At 47.3% G+C, this 14,764-nt stretch overlaps 1 protein-coding gene across 2 annotated transcripts; it reads left to right on the top strand.

Moving 5' to 3' along the window:
- Positions 1-385: 385 nt before the first annotated feature.
- LOC125135590 (serpin A12-like) lies at positions 386-14,228 on the top strand. Of its 2 annotated transcripts, none has more exons than XM_047795856.1 (5): positions 386-515; positions 5,707-6,357; positions 8,371-8,641; positions 12,054-12,201; positions 13,846-14,228. In XM_047795856.1, exons 2-5 carry the CDS (start codon positions 5,724-5,726, stop codon positions 14,035-14,037), a joined length of 1,245 nt encoding a protein of 414 aa, XP_047651812.1. In that variant the 5' UTR covers positions 386-515; positions 5,707-5,723; the 3' UTR covers positions 14,038-14,228. The 2 variants fall into 2 exon arrangements, with proteins under 2 accessions (XP_047651812.1, XP_047651813.1); XM_047795857.1 differs by having other exon boundaries at positions 12,054-12,196; positions 13,846-13,941.
- Positions 14,229-14,764: the final 536 nt, after the last annotated feature.

Genomic DNA, 14,764 nt, shown 5'->3' with positions numbered 1-14,764 from the left:
CTGAGTTCTCTTCCCCCAAAGGACTCCACGTGAGCTAATGTGACAACTGCAAGGTACTTGAAAAAATTAGCAAAAAAAAAAAAAAAAAAATGGAGGATAAAGAGGATGACCCCAGGAAACCCAAGAGTCAACCACTTCCCACTGATGGCAGAGGTGATGTTTGGGTTGCATAGTCAACATCAGGTCTACAGGCTGATCTACCTGTAGAATACTCCAAGTTGCAGGGCTAGTGTGATTGGGTAATATAGTAGTTGCAACAGATATGAACGGACTTCACTAGGGAAGCCACTCCCAGGTGGGTGTGGCCTAAATATTACGCAGCTGCCTCGGGGTGAGGAGAAGCCCGGAAGAAGCGATGGGGCCATTGCTCCCGAAGCCTCCATTATCTGCCCAATCAGCCCAGCTAATTTTATTGACCTTCGGTCTACTTTTCCAAGAGGCCATGGAAGTATAAATAATAAAGCAAGAAAAGCAGATCCATTTGGCTGGCTCCGTGGATTGCTCCTGAATGTACTGTGAGTATACCTTCCCTTTGCAAAGGTTAAATGCTTCCTTTGAAAAGGTCAAGTGCTTCTTGGTTGTTCCACACAAAGTTTGCTTCGGATTGCAGGAGGATATAGGAAAGTTCCAGGGTGGATGTCTAGAAGAAAATTCTGGAAGAGTTCCAAATCTGGGAAACCCCTCTTTTGAAGAGGGCACTGGGCATCCTGGATGTCTATCTCCAGTGCTTTTCTAGAGGAAAAACCTTGGTAGGTATCGGGGTGGGACTTGTCTACAGAGATAAGGGGGTCCCTCCATATTGGGTCTGTCCCTGCCCGATAGTTCTGGCCACGGTCAGCCTTGTCTGTGAGCGGTTTGTGTATCTTTGTCTCCCCCAAAGACAGAAGCCATAGCCACCAATCTACTATTTCATGGAGAAAGCAAAGCCAAGCAGTCTGTTTCATGCATTTTTTGCAGAATTGCCTCAATGGATTGGATTCACATTCTGATCTATCAAAATGCACTTTGTGACCTTGGATGGCTCCTTAGTCCATTCTGGGCCTCGGGTTCCCCTTTAGAGCACAAGTGGCCTGAGGTTGATGGTCACTCAACCTTTCCAATCCTCGTGTCCCCCATTATAGAAATTTCTGGAAGCAGGAGGAGCAGGCCAGGTAAAGAGCTGGAAAGTTCTGGAGGATTTGAAGCCTGTGGGGCTGGCTGTGGGCATTGCCTCTGAGGAGAGAGCACCGTGCATAGGTTCCAACAGACATTGTGGGCCAGTCCACAGCATTGGCATGGACCATTTCTTGGGCACTGCTCTAGTGCCCCAGTGCCTGGCACATAGCAAGGACTCAAAACATATCTTAAAAACTATTGCATTTGGAGTGGATAAACAATGAGATCTTGTTGTATAGCACAGGGAACTATATCTAATCACTTGTGATGGAATATGATGGAGGACAATGTGAGAAAAAGAATGTATATATGTGACTGGGACACTTTACTGTACAGCAGAAATTGATAGAACATTGTAAATCAAATATAATAAAAATATTATGGGGAAAAAAGAATAAAGGCAGAACTCTCAAGGGTAATATAGAGAAGACAGAGCTGTGGTCCATCCTCTTCATTTCCCAGGAAGGAGGATAAAGTCCCTTGCAGTAGTCACTTGATTATTTTTCTCTTGGAACCTCTCTCACTTCCAGCAGGGGAAAGTGGAAGGGTCTTACTACAACCTCGTTCTAAAGTTGCTTTGAAAAATAATAACTTCTAATATGTCCCAAGTGACTTCCTCTTAAAGCAATAGCCATCTCTTAGAGCAGGTGGACCACAGAGCGTGTCCCCCGGGGTTGGGGGCTTTTGTGCTGGTCCTTGGGGATGCCAATGCCATCTTTAGGAGAAGTCCCTCAAGTCCCTTCCCGATGTATCCAAGTACTGCGCACTCTGTGGAAAACTCTGGAAAGAATTAGGGTCTTGGAGGGCCTGAGTGTCCTTGGCAGGGGGGTGGGGGCAGGACACCTGCGGACAGGGGGCTGCCGGCTGGTGGACGCTCACTTCTTAGGGCTCAGGTGGTTGGCGATGGAACTCCTCCGAAGCATCCTAAACTTTTTCGTCTCATTGGCTTGAGGATGAACACCACAGGAACTTCTTGCTGGCCAGCTGCATCACAGGGAAGAGAGATGGGATGGCAGATGGTCAGGAGCGAGGTGACCTGGGGAGGGTGTAGGAAGGTCTTTTTGCTCTGTTATGCATGGAGCAGTTCTTATGTATCTTGTGTGTGCTCTACTTGTTGGTATATTGTTTCCTCAGACTAGTAATGAAAACGTATGAAAGCACTTTGTAAAATTACAAATATTATTGTTGTTGTTAAAAGTGCTGTCGTGGGAGTTCCCAGTGTGGCTCAGCAGAGTAAGAACCCAATATCGTCCCCATGAGGTTGCAGATTCGATCCCTGGCCTTCTCAGTGGGTTAAAGATCCAGCGTTGCCGTAAGCTGTGGCTTAGGTCACAGATGCAGCTTGGATCTGTGTCACTGTAGCTGTGATGTAGGCTGGCAGATGCAGCTCCAATTCGACCCCTAGCCTGGGGACTTCCATATGCCGTGGGTGCGGCCATAAAAATAAATAAAAATAAATTTTTGAAAGTGCTATCGTATCTCACTGCCCCCACCCCTTAGTTGCTGTGATAAGATAATTCCAACTACTGGGCTTAGCAGGACCAAGGTGGGGGCGGTAAAAGCGGTGCTGACTGACCTAAGCCCCCTCCCATGTGTAAGCCCCCTCCCGGGTGTGGACCTAAGGCATCTGCACTGCTGGTGCAAAGCGTTTGCACCTGGAACACACCTGGTTTAGATCTGTCTTTAGGACAAATGATTCCTGAGTCTGTGCTAAGTTCATCTCCTTATAAGGGAAGAAAATTATTCTCGCAAATGATGAAGGAACGTGGGACCAGGGTGGTTGGAGAAGTGTTGAAATTCTGATTATAGCTTTATCTGCCGCATGTGTAGTCCATAGAGTTTGGTTTCTAGCCTGTTCTTTTCCTTATTTTATTTACTTATTTTATTTCAAGTGACAGCCAAACACCCCACTCCCAAATCAACATGCACAAAGAACTGCTCAGCTTGGGCAGTCTATCAATTTATTTGGGAAATAACCAGTCCCTTGGCTATGTTAATTGATGGGATTAAAAATTAACCTCCTCAGGAATCTGGGACTGGTACCCACCTGAGGAGTTTGTGTCAGTTTAGGCTCTGACGACAGATGGAAAGGTCTGGAAATGGGGATCATGTGGGTGGTTTGGAGGGGAGGAAAGCCAGGCAGTCAGCATTCAGAGGGCCTGGGCAGGAGGCCATGGGAACGTCTGTGATACAAGCTTGCAGAGGTGGGGGAAGCTGAGGCCTGGCAGGGTGTGAACTCTGACCTAAGGGGTGGGGGTGGCGAGCTGATGAGCAGCATCTAGAGGGGAGGAGGCCAAGTGTCACCCCTCCCCCCATTTAATAGATGAAGACGCTGAGGCTCTGGAGGGTAAAGAGGCTTATGTTGAGCCATCTAACCGACAAACAAGCAGGAGAAGGCCAGTACCCAAAGCTCTGATTCCATAATCCATTTTATTCCCAAAACTCGGTGAAGGAAAAACCGTTTAGTGGTCACTGACAGGGCGGCCCTGAAGACTGTGAATGTGTGAACATCTGTGCGGTCTCCCTTCCCCGCTCCGAGTTCGGCCTGGTCCTGCCCTGACCTGCACTGGGCTCCGGGGACAAGTCGCTCTGCCGCTTTGCGTCTTACCTGGCTGGTCACCCTGCTGCTAGAATGTTCTCTCAGCTCTTTAACTGCTGTGTCTACACGTCTCCACCCCCAGGCACTGGGAAATAGCATGCACAAAAGAGCATGCCAGCTACGCTAAACACAAGAAACTTTTAAAACATTTGTTCTATTTTTTTTAAATTATAGTTGATTTACAATGTTCTACCAATTTCTGCTGCGCAGCAAAGTGCCCATATATATATATACACACACACACACACATATATATGTACATGTAAATGTATACATATATACATTTTCTATTTTTAATCCAGGCAGCCTTTGTACCATCCAGCTCACTAACCTGAGAGATTAAATCCTTTCCGTTTTCTTCCTTTTATCTGAAACAACCTCAGGGGTTTTACTGATCTTCTCCACTATAAACTATTTTCGGATAGCTCCTACAGCTCTGGTTCATCACTAGCTATTTTTATTTTTTACTAAAAAAAAGTGTGTCATGAGGGGTGAAAGATACTAGGAGATCACCTAGGCTCAGAGAGGGAAAGTCTTCTCACAGTGTCACACGGCTGAAGCGTGAAATCAGAGCCAGGACGGGTAGTCCCAGCATTTAAAAACAAAAACTTGTATTTGTTAGGGTGCTTTGCCTTAAAGTAACTGACCACAGAATTCACATGAGCATCCCTGGAAGTCTCGGGTACAGTGGGCTCCGGGCAAACTCACTCTGGGGCCCCAGCTTCAGTTTCTCTGCGAAGCTCTTATATGCATCCTCTTTGTATTCTGGCTTTGTCCTAGGGTCACTCTCCTCATGGGATAAAGGGCTGTGGTAGTTTCTGGGGGCTCCACCCCCCTGGCCAGGACATCCAGAGAAAGAACGATGGCAGCATCCCAACAAAGAGCCCTGAAAAACACCCTCCCTGGGTCACTTACGGCCCATGGCGCTCTCTGACCACTCTCAGGGCAGAAATTTGCTGCACACTGACTGGATTAGTCCCAGCTCAGAACTGGTCACTAGTGGAGGACTTGAGGCTACCATGCCCCATTCAGAGCCCCTCTTAGGGCTAGGGATGGGTCCCTGTCCCTGAGACACCTGGGCTGTTGGAGAGAAGGGTAAACACCTGAAAAACAAAAAAGTGAAATTCTGTTAGGAAGACAGATGGAAGAGTATCATGGGAGACAATGGTATTATCTACTAGAATTTTCAAAACTGGGCCACACGTTCCCTGAAGAACCATGTCTGCTATGATGGCAGCTGCATCCACAGGACCTGGCATAGAGGGTGTGGGACCCGGAGAACATGGAGACTTGGATTCTCCTGGGGTAGGTGTCTACCAACCATGTACCCTGTAATCTTAGACAAATGATTTTATCTCTGCAAACTGGGATTCTTTGGTTGCAAGGAAAGAAAACCAACTGAAACCAGCCAACTCTAAAAGAAGTGGATGGGTTTCAGGAAAAGTTCAATCCAGGGACTCCAAAGATGTCACCAGATATGTCTTCCCATTTCTCTCTTTCCATCTCTCTCTTCTTGCTCTCTCTCATCTTTCCTTCTACATGTGGATATCATGTCCACATTGAGGTCCAAAGCTTTACCTTTAAGCCTGTCACCCCAGAGGTAAGAGGACTTTGCGTTTTCAAAGAAAGATACTGATTGATCTGATTTTGGTCACCCTCTCATTCCTTAACCAATCAGTGTGGCAGGGGTATGGACTATTTTGATGGCTTATCCTGACTCAAATGCCCATACTGTATTCTTACTGAACTTACGAGAACTGTCCTCTACACTCAGGCTTCTCATTTACTCAATCATTTGTAGTCCCTGGGGTGAGTGCAAAGGCTAAATGCTGTAATGGATGTCAAAGCACTTACAAACTGCTATGCACAGCACACTCTGATTACTGTATTCCTTCTTCCATCTGGTCTTTCTTGTTTTCTTGTCTTCTAACTTCCACTCTATTCCTTAACAGGAAAATCTCCAAGGAAAATGAACCCCACGCTGGGCCTGGGCCTGCTTCTGGCTGGCCTCCTCACCGTGGAAGGTATTCTGAAGAGCAACTTCTCTCCCAAGAATCATGAAGCTGTGAGTCGTGACCAAGTGGGGAAGGGAAGGAGGGCAGCTCAGGAGCTTGCAAAGCGAAACACAGACTTTGGCTTCAGGCTGTACAAGAAGCTGTCCTGCAGTAACTCTAACAAGAACATCTTCTTCTCCCCTTGGAGCATCTCTGTGGCTTTCTCCATGCTGACTCTGGGTGCGCAGGACTCCACCCTGGCTGAGATCAAGCAAGGCTTCAACTTCAGGAATATGCCTGAGAAAGATCTTCATGAAGGCTTCCATTACCTCATCAACAGGCTGAACCAGAGAAACCGTGGTCATGATCTGGGCCTCGGGAATGCCTTGTTTATTGACAAGAAGCTAAAGCCACAGAAGAAATTTCTGACAGATGTCAAGAACCTGTACAAGGCAGACACTATTCCCATCAACTTCCGGAACTCGGAAAATGCTCAGAGGCAGATCAATGACTACGTCAATCAGAAAACCCGGGGGAAAATTAGCAACCTGGTCAAGGAAATAGACCCTAGCACTCTGATCCTTCTTATGAATTATGTTTTCTTTCGAGGTAAGCCTTAAGGACATGTTAGCACAAAAATGATAGGATGACTAGTAGACTTGAATTAAAAACATGGGCTGTCTACTTGCTTGCTCTGTGACCTTGAATTCACATATAATTAGTCTCTTAAAATCCTATTTTTCCTATTTGAAAAACGAGGGCCTTGATACATAGCTCATAGGGAGGTTATTGAAATTCAAGATGGAAATGTATGAGAAATGGATTTTTTGAACTCTATTCTCCATATGTGCATTTTTATTATTACTGATTATCCTAGCACAACATTGGCTGTAGAGGTTAGAGTGACATTCTTTTACCCATTTCTTAGATCAGGAAAGCAAAATTCAGAGAGATATTAATTGACTTAGTCAAGGTTACAATGCTAGCCAATGAAAGTCAGGACTAGAATCTGCTTCTCTTGACCTGATGGCTGTGCTTTCTTTTCTTTTCTTTTTTCTTTTTTTTTTTTTGTCTTTTTGCCTTTTCTAGGGCTGCTTGCCACAGCACATAGAGGTTCCCAGGCTAGGGGGTCTACTCAGAGCTGTAGACACGGGCCTATGCCAGAGACACAACAACACGAGATCTGAGCTGCATCTGTGACCCATACCATAGCTCATGGCAATGCCAGATCCTTAACCCACTGTTCAAGGCCAGGGATCGAACCCACAGCCTCATGGTTCCTAGTCAGATTCGTCAACCACTGTGCCACGACGGGAACTCCATGATGGTTGTGCTTTCCATCACTCCAAGTGGACACCCAGGATGGTGATGGTGTTGATGATGCTGATCATGATCACATTTGTAGGTGCCTTAGTCTCCCTACCACATGATGTAGATTCCCCAAGTCTGAGGGTGAAGCACTGAAAAAGAAGGTGGAAAAATATTCCCAAGTCCAAGCTTCATCCACCACCATCACCATGCACACCTGCTCACACCATACACACACATTCACACAAAGGTTGTCCAATATAGGTGAAAATGAGAGGCCAACATCCCTCAGGCCAGGCAAGATCATTGCTGATCTATCAGAAATATGATTCTGAACATGCAAGTTCAGCTCTCCTAAAATCAACAAGGAGACTGATGACTAAGGAAAAAAGGAGTCATAATGGTAGACTGAAATCTCAAGTCTGCTCAAATCGGGGAAGAAGGGAAAATGAGGAATTTCCCAAAGTCTCTGTGTCCCCTAGATTATAACGAGAACAGCAACAATGATGCCGATGATGACTAGCATCCACTCAACACTCACCATACACGGTCACTGAGCCATGCTGCCTTTCCCTACTAATTCTCACAGCAGTCCTCGCAGGTTCCCATCAATAACCCTGTTTTGCAAGTAAGGATACTAAAGCCCAGGGAGATTGAGACACTTGTCTAAGGTCATCCTTCTAGGAGCAATAAAGCCAGAGGACTTGGTCCTAAGAGCCTTGTGCTGGGGGCTCTTACCCTACTGAGGGTAGGAAGTATTGAAAAATCAAGGTCTGAGTCCATGCCCAATGGCATCAAAGAGTCCTCAGGGTCAAAAAAGAGGGGTCCCAACACCCAGCTTTGGGAGTTCACCACTCTTTGGCACACTCCCAAGAATAGCCAGTTACATTAATCTTTTTTTAGTCCCACATGAGAGTGGCTCCTCTGGGGCTGGCTTAGACTAGACTTGAAAATTTTAACTCATATTAGACCCAACATTAAGTGTAATCCAGTTCCCTTTTCTGTAACCGAATCCAAAGGTTTTCTCAGCCTCAGGAACACGTGGGCTTAGGGCAGTCTGAAGCTCTTCTCTCAGCTCAGCAGCCCTCGTCTTGGCTTCTTTGGAAACTGACCATCTGGACCAAGCCCATCTCACTAGAAGGTCTTCAGGGCATAGCATGAGGGCAAGTATTCCTGATGACCTGCTCTGACATCCCAGAGTATCCAAAACCTTTCTTTAAATCCAAGTGGAGAGAGACTCAGTAGTTAACCAGATGCAGTCAACCTCTTCTCCCTCAGGACACCCATGTGACTTTGTCCTTCTTTGATCTTAAGCCAGGTGGCAACATGAGTTTGACCCACAGGCAACTAAAAAGGAAGATTTCATTCTGGAAGGAAACAGGACAGTGAAGGTGCCAATGATGATCCACAGCAGCATGTATGCAGTTGGTCATGATGAACAGCTTTCCTGCACTGTCCTGGAAATGCCCTTCCAGGGCAACCTCTCAGCACTCTTCATTCTTCCTGATGAGGGCGAAATGAAGAATGTAGAGGAATCCTTGGGGATGAGCACCTTTGCCAAATGGAAAAAGTTACTCAATCGAAGGTAAAGAGGGCACCAGAAATATGCAGAATCTTCCATCTTCCTCCCTTCCCTCCCAATGACTTTGCTTCTATCCCAGATATACTGAGCTCTTACCCCCATGCAAAAGCCCTATTCTAGGCTCCATGAAGAACTTATATTTTGGTAGGAAGTAAAATGAAAAAGAAGTTGTAGAAATATAGTGGAATTCTTGGTCTCAGAGGGGGATGCTTAAACATTGTGAGAGTGCAGAGGGTGAAGCAAAAACTTGGTGGGCAGTGGTGGTCAGAGAGGGTTTCATGGAGTAGGTATCACTGGTGCTAGGCTGAATAGCTATACTTATGGAAGGAGAGACCAAATCCTAGGCAGAGGGAAACTGTGAGGACGGACACCTGCTGTGTGAAAAGGAGCTATGAGCTGTACATTGTACTTAGAATGTTTTCAACAGTGGTGTCACAGCAAAACCAGTGAAGTGTGCCCCAAGTAAGTTATATTAATATTTGTTGAAGAACCCAAGACAGCAAATACTTTTCTTTAGAACATTTAAGATCAGCTGCCAGAATCCCTCCTAGGCCCTTGCCTCGTGATAGCTTTTCTTGGGAAAAGTGAGAACCATCATTAGAGCTAAGTCCTGAGGACCTGGTGTCAGTGTAGATGTGCACAGTGCCTTGAAACCTGCCAAGCTAAGACTGGTTCTCTGTCAGCCAGGAGTGGTGGTGGGTCTATGAGGTGGAATGGGTAGCTTCCTCTTGGGTAGAAATGGTGTCCTTGGCCCCCTCTCTTCCACATTGACCTTGCCATCATTCTCCATCCAAAACATCTTTATTGAGAACCTCTGTCATTCCTACCCAACGTGCTGTCAGGAGCTGAGGAGGGGTCTAAGAGAAGCAGAGAAGATGCTAGGACTGAGCTGAGTTATCCATGGGTGGTAACTGAACCAGTAGTTTCCTGCATATGGGTACACACCCTTGAAGGACTTGCAGAATGCATCTCAGATAACCAGATTTAGCTGCAAGCTCCTGGGAGAGAAATTCTAGTTCTGAATGCTTTAGATGAAGTCACTATTTGGTGGGGGCTGGTGTAGGTAGGGAAAAGCAGCAAGCTAAATGGAGTCTGATCCCAAGAGGGCTGCTGCATCTCAGGCTCTACACGACACCCCCTGATCCTCCCTGCTGCAAACCAGGGACCTCACTGGCCCCTGAGGCAGAAAGAAGAGCTTGGGTTCCAATCTGGGAATTCAGTAGCCCTACTTTAAGATATATCTGGGGTCCAATCTCTGCCCACCATCTCTATGACTCCCAACATCTGACTACTGCATTCACTAACTAGCTTCCAAATGATCTCCCAGCATTAATTTCTACTCCCACCCTCACCACCAAAAAGCAGATCCTTAACAGAGCAGACAAAAGGGTAACTTTAGGCCCTGAACAAGAGCATGTCACTCTTCTGTTCAAAACTCTACCGTGGCTCCAATCTTAGTTGAGACCCACTCTTCTCATCTGGGACACAGCCATCACAATGCCAACTTCGTAAGACTCTTGAGAGAATTAAATGTGCCTAGGCATAGTGTCACCCCCCGCCCTCACAAGGGGGAGGTCCTTTCTCCTTCCCCTTCCAACTGTTGAAGAGGTGGAGTTGCAAGGTTCTCAGATCTTTTGAACCTCAGGCTTGTTGAATGACAGGTGTCCTGCAATCTGGCCCTCCTACCCTTACGTGAGAACCCCAGGACAGCAGCTCATTGGGTGAAGGTGAAGGTATGTGTTCTCTTAACATGGAGATGCCCTTGATAGGACTGACAATGTCTAGCCTGTGCTCTACAGAGTTTTATGTTCACAAAGGTGTTCTGGAGATCTCCCCAGGGGACTGAGGGAATGGAAGGGGAAGGTGGAAGGTGGGAAGCTCTCCAGGTCCTCCACCTTCAGTTCACCCAGAAGTCCCAGCTTCATGAGACAAAGACTCTAGAGGACCCTGTCTCCTTTAGTATTCAAATCATGGTGGCTTGAGACCCAGCGGTTGGATTGCTGCCATTGAATCCTTAGAGCACCCATCACCATCCCCAAGTGACTTCTGACAATTTCCCATGGGCTGAAACTCCGGTGCCAGCATTTGGTGCTTCCTGCTCCCTTGACCCAGCACCTCTGCAGCTGCTAGAGCTGAGACCACCACAAGGCTACCACTAACCATGCACAGATATTCCTGGGAGACTGTCGCTTTCTCTCTGGTTTCAGGACAGGGGCTCACCCTCCTTCCTTTGCTCCTCCACACAAGTGTGGGATGGGCCTTTTGAGATTTCTTGCAGGCCAGCAAGTCTGGGCCTAGGGATACTTACCATGCATGGAGGTGGCTTGTCATTGAGTCCAAGTGCAGGCTGCTTTCAGGGGCTTTTTCAAAACGCCCTCCCAGCTGGCTTCTGGTCTCCCTCTCCCACTGTGCTAGGACTGCTCCAAGCATCGCCGGGCCTTGAAGCTAGGCCCTCCCAGGAGTGCCACGGAGAGGAGTGTTCTTCTCACCCAGCTGAGATCCTGCCTCCCCATCACTTTTGGCTCCAGGATGACCGAGAGCAGGAATGCCCACCCCTTGGGGAAAACTCCATTTCCCCTGGCAGGGCAGTGGTCTTGCCCATGGCTCCCGAGGGGAAACTGTTGCTTGAGAATATGATAGGCCCATGTTCCTACCTTCTCATCTGTGGTCCTAAGGACAAGTTGCCAGGTCCCCCAACCACTGCACTGGTCCTCTGGGGGGGAAGGAAAGGGCTCTTCTGTGTGTTCTAGGGGAGGCTGAAAACTCAGCTCTTCCCCAGGAGAAGTGACCAAGCCACCAGACACACTCCTAAAAGATACACCCAATTCCTGTCTGTGCACAGAACACTGGGAATTTAGGCTTTGGGTGACTTCAGCCTGAACACACCTGTTTGTTTGGGAGACAGACACCTGCTTTGATTTTTGTGTAATTTGAGGATTGCCATGGTGGGTCTCCAGAGGAAAGGCTCAGTTTTCCCAAAGGCAAATACAAAGCTCCATGTATCGGAGGCACAAAACTGCTGATGACTGAGAAATATCCATTTTCCTGGTCAATAGCGCTAGGGTCTGCTCCCAGTCTGGGCACCCCATCACACGTATACATGTTTACTGTAATATGTACCCATTTTCTAGCATCTGCCTTCCCACTTTAAAGCCAATCTCCCCATGAATGCACTGGATCTTATTTTCTCTCACTACTCAGAAATATCTGCCTAGAAACTCCTTCACTTTTTCACTGAGTGCGATGGTTTAAAACCCAGTCCTAGGTTTGCAGTTTCCCCTCGTCCTGAGAGGAGAGAGAAGCTCTGAGACCTCAGGGGCTGGGAAGATGAAAACCTCTTCCATCATCTGTCCTAAGGCCCACCGGGGAAGTGGCAGGGCCCTGCTGCTCACCTCTGTCACTTTTTCCTCCCCAGTGTCACAGAAGTGTCCGTGCCCAGGTTGTCTATCTCCAGTCAGTATGACCTGAAGAAGACTCTCTCCTCCATGAGTGTCACCAGAATCTTTGAGGACCACGGAGATCTCACCAGGATCTCCCCTCATGAAGGCCTGAAAGTGGGTAAGGTAAGCCTGCTGGTCCAGATGCTGCCCCCTCCAGCACAGGAGACTGTCCCATGGCCCCAAGCCAGAGCCACTGTCATTGGATGTCACTGCAGCTGTCCAAGCCAAGATTCTACCCCTCCCCATCAGGCCAGGCTCAAATCCATCCCTGCCCCTAAAAAGCCATGTGATCATGGATAAATCACATAACCTCTGTTTCTAGTCTTTAAAATCGGAAATATCAATCTCCTGGCCCTACTTTAGAAGTTGAGTCCATGCAACAAACAATTGATGGAGTCCTGAAACATTCATTAGGCCTAGGACTGACCAAGACTCTCTCTCAAAGGCATCACAGTCTTGTGAGGGGTAAGCTGGGAACATGATCTGTGTGACCTAGAGATAAGCAAGCAAAAGACCCCCCCTCAACCAGGGGTCTACAGCAGGCCTGAGCATCTGCCTATTGGTGGAGAGCAGAGAGGATCCCAAGGGGGATAGGGTGCCCAGATTTAGCAGATAGAATACAGAGCACCAGTGAAATTCAATTTCAGATATGCAGTGGAGGAATTTTTTTAGTCTAAGTATATCCTAAATAGTGCATGGGATATACTTATGCTAAAACTTTTCATCCATTTATCTGAAATCAGATTTAACTAGACTGTATTTTTCTGACAACCTTGCTTTCAGGTTCAAATGGCATTGGTGGGGGTAGGGGATGTGAAGATTTCAACAAGCCCAGAGAAGGGTGCTGGGTGGGGGAGATCTTCCAACAGGGGGAGCAGCATGGCCTAAGGTTGGGAGGTGGGAAGGCTTGGAGTCCTGGGCAATGGGGGATAGGCTGGGGCTAAGAGGGAAGTTCAAGCACATTTGGAAGGGATTTGAGGTGCCAGGTTGAGCTGACAGAGGCCCTCACCTAGATTTATGTTTCAGTTTGCAAGAGGAAGAAAGGCCCCGCTAATAAAATTATATTACTTTTAACTTTTCCCATCACAGACTTTGCATAAACATTCACATGGCCCTGCCCCTTTCCCATAGGCCTTTATTGAGTTTCTCTTCCAAAGTTAGGTGCGCTGCTCACTGTGATTCTATATGTAAACATCGGCCGTTGGCTTGCCAGTAAAATTGTTAGCATTTTATAGAATGGAATGAAATGTATCACTGTTTCACCGAAGCCCATCAATTTCCCAGTGTCCCTCACATAGTCCCAGATGTTGAGGCCTTCTGGGTAGATGTGGCATCTGAGTCATTTCCATTGGCTACCCTGCAGTCTGACCCCCTCTTCCTGTTCTGTCAGGAGGATGAGAGGTGGGTGGTGGGGGCTGGAGGCTTTGGGCCGAGGATGCCACCACCTCCCCTCCATCAGCTAAAACTCAGCAGACCCTTTCTGTCCTTGTCACCATGCACGCTCTCAGCCCCACTCCCTGCCTAGAGCTGAAGGTCCCCCTGCTCAATTTTCCCCTCACAATGAATACATCTGCTAATGTTTGAGTGGCCTTTGGTCATGACAGCAGAAAAGCCAGGAGCCCTGGAGTGGCTGGCACCTGCCAAGCTATTGCTGTGCTGGGTGACTTTGGCTGAAGCCTCTCCCTCTCTGGGCCTCTTGCCACCCTTTACCCATCCATGGCCTCCACGGGGCTTCGCAAGCATTGACCTCACTCCTGTTTCCCGCAGGTGATACACAAGGCTGCTCTGAAGATGGATGAGCAAGGTGCGGAGGGGGCTGCGGGCTCCGGAATGGAGGTCCTGCCCATGCAGACACGGTTAAAGATCAAGATAAACAGACCTTTTCTGCTGACGATTTTCGAGAACAATATGAATAACCTCCTCTTCTTAGGAAAGATTTCTAATCCTTCTGGGAACTGAGAGGAAAATCTGCCTTGCACAGACCCAGCAGGGACTTGGGGCTGAAGACAATTGGCCTCACTGGCATTGAGAACACAGAACCTTTCTAATCTAATCCCCATTATCATGACCTCCCCCAACCACTGTCCAAACAGGCAGCACCACAGAGCCACAGCTCTGATTCTACCCCTAACCCGGGAACCTCTATATGTTGTACCTGCAGAACTATTTTAAAAAAGCAAAATATATATATATATATATAGATAGATATATATGTGGGTGTATTTTTCCTCATGTAGTTAATATATAAAACTCTGATTGTCTTTCAAATAGAAATTCAGCTTACTCTCTAGTGCTTTTATTCATCTTTCTTTTAAGTAACTTTATGCTAATCTGACTGTTGCAGGTCTTAAGTAGTTTTCTACATGATTTCCTACCATCACAGCCTTTTTCTCATTTTTCACTACAGAAATAAATTTTATCTATGCAAAGAAAAGGGGTGGGGGGAGCAGAGGGAAACTGTACCTAGCAGAGGGGACAGTCTGTACAAAGGCTCCAGGGATGAGAGGGTGTCAGGGACGAGGAACTGAAACAGCATGACTATGCCAGGGTGACAAAGTAAGGCAGGAAGAGGTGGGCGATGAGGCTGTAGGAGTAGGTTGGGGCCCCTGTGGGCCACAGGGAGAATGCTGGTCATTTGTTTGTTTGTTACTTTTTTTTTTTTTTTTGGCCTCACCCACAACATATG

The sequence above is a fragment of the Phacochoerus africanus genome, chromosome 9 (assembly GCF_016906955.1).
Source record: "Phacochoerus africanus isolate WHEZ1 chromosome 9, ROS_Pafr_v1, whole genome shotgun sequence".
Lineage (NCBI taxonomy): Eukaryota > Metazoa > Chordata > Mammalia > Artiodactyla > Suidae > Phacochoerus > Phacochoerus africanus.
This window is presented reverse-complemented; position numbering and strand designations above follow the sequence as displayed.

Excerpts from the sequence above, each read along its gene's own strand:
- LOC125135590 (XM_047795856.1), top strand. The coding sequence starts at position 5,724 with ATGAACCCCACGCTGGGCCTGGGCCTGCTTCTGGCTGGCCTCCTCACC. Across the intron at positions 6,358-8,370 it reads GAATTATGTTTTCTTTCGAG|CCAGGTGGCAACATGAGTTT; the intron begins GTAAGCCTTAAG and ends TTTGATCTTAAG. Across the intron at positions 12,202-13,845 it reads AAGGCCTGAAAGTGGGTAAG|GTGATACACAAGGCTGCTCT; the intron begins GTAAGCCTGCTG and ends TGTTTCCCGCAG.